This window comes from Emys orbicularis, chromosome 19, assembly GCF_028017835.1.
Source record: "Emys orbicularis isolate rEmyOrb1 chromosome 19, rEmyOrb1.hap1, whole genome shotgun sequence".
NCBI lineage: Eukaryota > Metazoa > Chordata > Testudines > Emydidae > Emys > Emys orbicularis.
Window position 1 is genome coordinate 23,656,255 of NC_088701.1, and position 8,155 is coordinate 23,664,409.

An 8,155-nucleotide genomic window follows, 5' to 3' on the forward strand; every position below is an offset into this window, starting at 1 on the left:
GCCAAATGTATAAAAAGAATGAGATCAGTTCCTGGAGGACAGGTCCATCAATGGCTATGCTCTGAGTGTCCCTAAACCTCGGCCTGCCAGAAGCTGGGAGTGGACGCCAGGGGGTGGATCACTCGGTAATTGCCCTGTTCTGTTCGCACCCGGCACCCACTGTCAGCAGACAGGACCCTGGGTCGCTGGACCAGTGCTCTGAGCCAGTCTGGCCGTGCCTAGGTTCTGGGTGCTGGGGGGGGCAGAGGCAGAATTGCAGGGGGACAGAAGGCGACAGGACTACAAGGAGGAGGCCAGGTCCCCATGGGGCAGGGAGGGGGACCAGAGCTGGGGTGGGGCAGAAGGGGGCAGATGCCCAGCAGGGCGGGGGGTGGGGCAGTCAGTGTGTGGAAGCAACTCTGGAAGTGGGGGGTCAATTCCGGGGGGGGGCAGAGTCAGGCTGTGGAGACAGCCCCCCGCCCCGTGCTCTGTGCCTCTGTGTGTGTGTAAAACCACGTGGTCCACTTTCCGCCCCCTCCGTTTTAATGAATGGAGCCTGCCCTACTAGCGCGCATGCGCCCTCCCCGCCCTCCTCCTCGAGGGAGTCTCCGCCCCTCCGGCCGGGACGCCGGCCAATAGCCGCGGCGGCTTTCGCAGTGTTGTGGCCACGTGGGAGGCCGGGTGTTGTGGTTGCGGTGACGGCCCCGCCCGGGCGGGCTCTTATCGGTCAGGTTGTCGGGCCCGCCCGCGTTGCTCTCCCCCGGTCTTGCCGCCCCCGGGCTCAGCGGCGCGGTGCTGTCCGCGCGGGCCATGCCGCTGGTGCGCTACCGGAAGGTGGTGATCCTGGGCTACCGCTCCGTGGGTGAGTCCGGCGGGGCGGGGCTCCCCTGCAGGGGCGGGGGGCCGGCGGGGTGGGGCGCAGGGTGCATGCGGGGTCGGGGGGGGGGATGCACGGGCTGTCTGCAGGACGTGGGGCACGAGGGGCTCCGCACGGAGCATGCGAGGGGCTGCGGGGGGGAGGGGGCTGGTGGTGGCCTGCAGAGGCGGGAGGGGAGGGGAGGAGGGGACGGGCCCGCCTGCGCTGCGGGTTTTCCTGCTGCTTCCCGGCCCAGCCCTTCGCACGCTTCTGCGGGGGGATCGGGGGGCCGGGATCGGGGGGGTCCTTCCCCCCCCGCCCCAGGCCCCCTCGGGGGGGGGGGTTATGGCCACGTTCTGGGGTGTGCAGCTCTCCGTGTCTTTGCTTTGCCCCCCCAGCTCTGATCCTGGGGGGGCTGGGGGTCATACGGGGTCAGTTTGCCATTGAGCCACATGGCAGGCAAAGGGAGAGAGGAAATGACCCGGGGTCAGAGGTCGTGCTCGGGGAACTGACTCGTTTCCTTAGATTTAGTGTGTCACGTTCAGCGGTTTGTGTGCGGGGGTGTCCAGCCGGGGGTGTGTGTGTGTGTGTCTGACGTTTTCTCTCCCCCCGGGATGGGGTCTGGGTGGGTGGGTTCGAAGCCCTCTGATCAGGCTGTTGCCTAGAAACACCCACCCGTGGCAGCTGATTGCCCCCCTTCGCGCTGGTGCGCATTTGGTGGGTGCGAACTTGGCAGGCCTCGCCCTGTTGTCTCTGTGGGTGGCTCCTAGCCGTGGACAAAGCCGCCTTTAAGGGCACGTCCACACTGCAATCAGACACCCGCGGCTGGCCCCTGCTGGGCTGACTCGGGCCAAGGGGCTTGTTTAGTTGTGGGGCTTAGGCTCTAGGACCCTGGTTTACACCGCAGTTAAATAGCCTCTTAGTCCAAGGCAGCTGGCACGGGCCAACTCCGGGTGTCTGATTGCAGTGTGGACGTACACTAAGAGACTTGCGGCATTCACAGCAACGAGGTTTCAAATCTCTCCCCTCCAGGTAAAACTTCCCTGGCTCATCAGTTTGTGGACGGGGAATTCCTGGAGTGCTACGACCCTACAGTGGAAAGCAGTGAGTGCAGGGCCCTTTCAGGCCTGATTAAATCTGTAGCGGGCGTCTCTACCGTGGGGATTGTAGTTGTCTTTGCACATTATATTTATCCCCATAGTGTCTAGAGGCCTCACCAAAACCTGTCTCCATGGGAGGTGCTGTGGAGATCCCCCCCCCCCCCACATTGTTTAAAGATGGGGTGGGAGGGCACCAAAGAAGGAGGGGATGGGACTTGGCAAAGTGATGTGGCAGAGTCCTGGACAGAACCCACCCGCTCGACCAGGCTGCGGGATCCACACGTTGCTGTTCTTGGAGAGGACTAGGAGTGTGCGGTGTCCACGCTCCAACTCGCACTCACTTTCACGCCCACATGTTAAAACACCAGCCAGGACACCAGCCGTTGGGGATGGGATGGGTGCGAAGGTGGCTTCCCTGCCTAGCATTCAGAGCCGTCTGCAGGGGGCAGGGAGGGGCCCGGGGCGAGGTATCCAGCAGGGCTCTGTCGCCAGCTCCCTAAAGCCATCGGTTAGTTGCTTTTGCCTAGGATGAATGGAAACCACTTGAGCTTTGCTTGGGGTTTCACTCAAATAGATCTCGACCGAGGGCGAGAATCTGGCTCAGAATAACCAGACAAGGGGCCTTTAAACTGAAAGGCCACGTGCTGTGGGTGGGTGGGTGGGTGGGGGAGGGGGATTTTTGCTTTTGTTGTGCCCCCTCCCTCCTTCCTGCCCTGGGATGTTTCGAGCCCCTTCCTGCTTTTCAGGAGACCTCAGCCCCGCCAATAGCGAGGAGGTTGGGTGGACCTTTACTCAGGTCTGCTTGTTGTCAGGAAACGCAGTGTTGAGTGTGTCTGCAGCAGCTCGTCCTGTGTGTGTAATCGCAGGAGACCTGCTGGTCTCCATCCCAGCCCTGCTCCGGAGCTTCTCCTTCCTTAGCTCACCGCGGAGCCTCTCTGGCCCGCCACAGGGCTGGGGCTGCATCAGGCTTTGGGCTCAAATCCATCATCGCCTGAACATCCATGGAGAGAGCTGAAGCCGCTGGGACTCCTCCAGCTCCTGTCTCCGGGCTCGGCTCTGGTTCTGCCGTGTGGAGCTGGCTGGACAGACATGCCCATGGGAGCTGATCTCAGCCTGGGGGGGCTGGTGTAGCTGAACCCCCGGGTTGCGTACAGAAGCTTCCAACTTCTTTCCAGGGGCCTCATCGCCTGCAGCAGCCGGAACCCTGAGGTAGGAGGGGACGTCCTGCAGGGACTGACCCTGGGCCCGCCGAGTCCAAAGGACCAGGCCCATTCGCTATGGGGCAGTAGCGGACTCGTAAACCAGCCACCAGAGGGCAGCAGGGAGCCGTGGGGCTGTGAGCGGGGGGGCCACACCCTGTAACTGACTCTTGCTCTGTTGGTTCCCTCCAGCCTACAACAAAATGCTGATGGTGGGAAAGGATGAATTTCACCTCCAGCTAGTGGATACTGCAGGGCAGGTAAGGCCTTGGGGCAGCGAGGAGGGACTAGTGTAGCTTTTCTCCATGGTGGCTTATCCTGATGGGTCTTCCCTCTCCACCCCCAAAACCGACACGTGCTGCAGCCATCTCTGGGGCGGAATCCATCACCTATCAAGGCAGCAGTTTAGGTCAGGAAGGGGGAAATCATGTCTGATGACCAGAGGGAATTTAGGGAAGGGGGATTTGGTCAGGCCCTTCCCCCTCCCAAAATAATAACACCTGTTGTGAAAGGTTCGGTGTTTCCAAAGGAATTCATCTCCAGCACCAACGCTGTCCTTTAGCATGGTGCTGGGGCATAGGGGGCACTAGTGAAACCTTGAAATGCCGCTCTGGCTTTCTGCAGCCTGCTGGGGGTCTCCCATCCGCGTGCCGCCTGGACTGGGCTCCCGTGTCTCAGTGGGGTGGGGTCCCGTGATGAAGGAGGGGAGTGATCTTGTCTGTGTTTGTTTCTCACCCGACGCTGTGCCCGCGGCTCACCAGGACGAGTACACCATCCTGCCCCCCTCCTTCAGCATCGGGATCCATGGATACCTGCTGGTCTATTCGGTCACCTCGCTCAGAAGGTGAGGGCTCCCCCCCTGGGGGGGCGGGGCTTGGCTCCAGCGCGGAGGAGGGGACGTGCGGCGGGGCTGGGAGCTCAGTGAGCCCCCACGCTGCAGCCAGCCCGTGTCCTCGGCTGCGACTCCGGATCAGAGAGGGGGCTGTTCTCCCAACTGCCCCAGCAAACTGCCCCTGGGGTAGCGGATCTGGAGGGGGCCTTCCAGGCTCACGGGTCATCACCAGCAATACAGCAGCTCCCCCCCACCCCGGGTTGTGCCCCCCAGTCATGGCGGGGCTGCCTGCTGCCCAGGCTAATCGATGGCTCGGCCAGCTCCAGGCTGGGATCCAGCCGACTGTGCAGGGGGATCGGGCCCACCCTGACTCGACACAGGGATAGGCCAGTTTAACAGTCACTTCTTGGAGCAGAACCTGCCCAGCCCCAGGGTTCGCCCTGAATCCTGTCATCAGCATTGCTGGGCCAAGCCTGGCGGTGGAGCAGCGCGGCTGCAGCTCCGTGGCTTCTCCTTAGCGACCGCTCCCCGTCTCCCCTCTGCAGCTTCCAGGTGGTTAAGACCCTTCACAACAGGCTGTACGAAAGCAGAGGGAAAACCCGGTAAGAGTTCCCCTCCCCTGTCCGGGGCCCGGCCTGTCCCAACAAGGGGGCTCGGGGAGAGGCTGGGGCTGCAGCTGCCCTGGGTGGACCCACTCCATCCCCGGCCATCGGACTCCAAATGGGGCATGTGCCTGCCCCACAACCCACCGAGGCTGTGGATGCTAACTGGGCCCCTTGGCTGAACGGGCCATTGCCTCGGGGGTCCTCCTCAGGGAGGGCTGGACACCTGGCCGGCTGGGTGTGCCTGGGCCATGGCCCACTGGAGCTGGGGAGGCGTGGGCTGGAGGCAGCCGGATCCCAGCTCACTCTGCTCTTCTGACAGGATGCCGGTGGTGCTGGTCGGGAACAAGGCCGATCTCTCCATGGAGAGGTAAGAAGTGGCTCTGCTGTTGGGATGGCCCTGTGGTCTGTCAGCCAGTTCCTCCCTGCACCCCATCTCCCTAGAGCTCCCTACCAAGCCCTGGGCTCCAGCCCGCTGCCCCCTCCCTCCTCTCACGCGTTCCTGGGGGGTGGGCAGCTCTGGTCTAAGGGATCTTCACTCCTCATCCGGCTCCCATTCAACCCCCTGTCGTGTGTCTAGCCGGGAGGTGAAGACAGACGAGGGCAAGAAGCTGGCGGATTCCTGGGGGGCCGTGTTCCTGGAGTCGTCGGCCAAAGAGAACCAGGTCTGGTATATTTCACCTCTTGGTCCCACACTCAGGGGGGCGGGAGGGGGGGAGAGTGAGATGCTGAATGGCCCCGGGAGCCTATGGACCGTCTCTGCAGCATCTCCTGGTACCTGCAGGCTTGGGGCGGGGGGTGGATCTGCCCCTCCCAGTAGAGCTGAGGGGTTGTGGGGAGGGCAGGGGGCTGCACAGAGGGGTGAGGTCCCTGCACTGCGGAGACAGGAGTGACTGAATTCCCCCCGAGCGCAGCCTGATGTAGCCCAGCAGCTGCTGCCGGAATAGAGGCGCTCCTGGGGGGGGAGCGGGGGGGGGGGGGGAGGCCGGCAGATGCTGGGCGGGTGGATTCCTTCAGGACCTCCCCCAAGGGGGCTCCCCAATGATCCCATCCCTCAGAGGGCCATGGGGCTGGCCTCCCAGCTGTCATTCAAACACCCCCCCCCCACACTCCATCCCCACAGATGACCCGGGGAATCTTCACCAAGATCATAGAGGAGATCGACCGGGTGGACAACTCCTACGGCACCGAGCGGAGCTGCCTCCTGATGTGAGCGCTGCTGCCTCGAGCTTCCTGCGGGGGCAGGGAGAGTGGCCGCCTCCCTGCCTCTACCTAGAAGTTTCCTCGCAGCCCCGGGAGCGGGGAACCCAGGGCCCCCTGGCCTGGCGTTGTTACGGGTAACCCACAAACACACTGTACCTCACTGCCTGGCCCCGCGCTCCGCGGAGGGCAGGGCCTGCGTTTGCACATTCCCAGGTTGGAAGCAGCCCGTGTGTATCCGGCGCACTGCGTTTATGGAAGGGGCTTCTCTTGCCGAATGTATTTATGGGGTTTTTTTGGGGCGGGGGGGGCTTTGGATATTTATAGCCGATGTCTAAGCCTGCACACGCACATGTTTACAGCAGTCTCTGCCACGGTCCCCAGCATGGGCCCAGTTCCCCTTGGCTGCGGGACTCCCTTTTTTTCTAATGCTGCTGGAACCGGAATCTGTTTTACAGTCCTTCCAAGACCTGGTCTGGTCTCAATTTGGCTGTGCCAGCGGCGGCAGCCGAACCCTGATCCGGCCAGGGTTCCGCCTACCCTCCTGCCTCGCCATCTGCTGCCTTAGTTCTCCTTAAAACCAAGAAACGGTTGTGAATTTCAGGCCGCAAAGGGGATTTGAATATGGATTCTTTTCTGATGTCGGAGTCTCTTCCCCAAGCCCTCTTGACAGGGCAGCACTCATGGGTGGGAGCTGGGGTGGGGGTGGCTGGATCAATTAAACTTTGTTTTGTATGCAAAAAGAATTTCCTGGAGTCTCTGTGCTCAGGGTCTGAGAGCGAGATGTGGGGGTTGGGGAGCATGGGGAATGTTCGCCGAAGCTGGTCAGCACTCTGAGACCGTGGTGCTGGGTGCTGTATATAAAACCTTAGAGTAGTCAGGGGAGGGGGAAATAATTGGTGGTGTGCTTCACCCACCATCTCAGAGCAGCTGCAAAAAAGATCGGCAATGGAATAGTGTTATCATTAGGTTTCAGAGTCAACATCCACTGGGCCTGGATTAACACTCTGCATGCACATAGCCCTGTCAGCGGATCTTAGTGCTTTGGAAGAACTGAGCCAGCCCTTGGAGGGGTAGGTCAGAATTATTTCTGGTTTGGGGGAAACTGAGTTAGAAGGAGTAAGTGACCTGCTTGGGAACGTGCTGCCTAGGTTGGAACCGAGGTGTCCTGGGGCCCCTGCTCTACCTCAGCTTGGCTGAAGAGCGAAGGGAAGGCATGGCTCTCCCCGATTCACGCTGTTGGGTCACTGAACCCCAGTGCCGTGACAGGGCGTAAAGGAGCAGGCAGAGCCTCTGCTGTGGGGGGCATGGAGGGCACCTTGTCTCTGCATTGCTAAAGGGGGGCTGGTCAGCGACACTATCTTGGGGTCTCACAGGATTGGCCCCATTTGGCCTGGCTGCTTTTCGCTGCGACTCTTTGTGATTGGGGTTGGAGGGTCTCTGGCTCCGGGGGTTGTGGACGCTGGTGTAGACAGAGCCCTGCTGCTGCACAGGAGACCCCCCTTGTGTGGTGGGCTGGGGGGTCTGGCCAAGGTGGCGGGGGGGGGGGAGGGGAACAGGAACCAAGGAAATAAGGGTTCAAAAGGTGAAAGCAATTGCCTGGACTGTTTTGAGGTTAACTAGCCCCATAAATGTGTGGGGAGGGGCCTGCCCCAGCCCTGAGAGGGCCAGGCTCTGGGCAGGGTGAATGGGGTAGATCCTGTTGCCAGGAACTGAGGGATGTTGAAGGGGGTGCAGCCCCTGGCAAATGGCGCTTGGTCAGAAACTGCGTGCCTCCGTTTCCTTTCCTGTGGGTGGGGGCGAGTCCCCGTCTCCCAGAGCCCAGGGAGGTGTAACTCATTCCTGCCTGGGAAGAGCTCTGCCATGCTGAGCTGTGGTGAACACATCTGTGTTTTAAAATGTAAAACAGCTTCCCGCTGACCTGGCCAAATTCCCGCTGGAGCGGCCACTGTCCTGTTCCCTTTAAAATTCCTCAGACGGGATCTTCCTCCCAATAGGCTGTTAAACAGCTGCTGCACTCCACCCCAGCTGTGGCTGCATCTCTGGGGGCTTGTTCAACTGCTATCGTGCTGCACCCCAGAGGTGGGTGAAGCGGGGCTGGGGATCCGCTGGCCGTGCCCACACCCCCAGAGCCATTCAGTGTTCGGAGCTATCTTCCGGAACCAGCTGCACCGTGTCCAGGTCACTCCCGCCTCGTCCCTTGGGGGCTGGGACCCGGATCCCCCCCAGCTGGCCTCTACAGCGGCTGAGCGAGGGAATTCGGCGAGGAAACTCTGCCCTCTCGTGGATGAACAGGAGCTGGTCGCTCTCGGATCTGGGTTGTGTTGGGGGCCGACGAGCCCCTACTCTCCAGAGGCAAGAGGGGAGAAAGGGAAAGCTCACCCCGG

The 8,155-nt window shown here is 61.8% G+C and overlaps 1 protein-coding gene across 1 annotated transcript; it reads left to right on the forward strand.

The window, feature by feature from the left end:
- Window positions 1-772: 772 nt before the first annotated feature.
- On the forward strand, window positions 773-5,975 carry RHEBL1 (RHEB like 1). Its single transcript, XM_065419724.1, has 8 exons — window positions 773-841; window positions 1,868-1,939; window positions 3,327-3,394; window positions 3,896-3,978; window positions 4,512-4,568; window positions 4,891-4,938; window positions 5,149-5,233; window positions 5,692-5,975. The coding sequence occupies exons 1-8, from the start codon at window positions 790-792 to the stop codon at window positions 5,779-5,781; spliced, it is 555 nt and encodes a 184-aa protein (XP_065275796.1). The 5' UTR covers window positions 773-789; the 3' UTR covers window positions 5,782-5,975.
- Window positions 5,976-8,155: the final 2,180 nt, after the last annotated feature.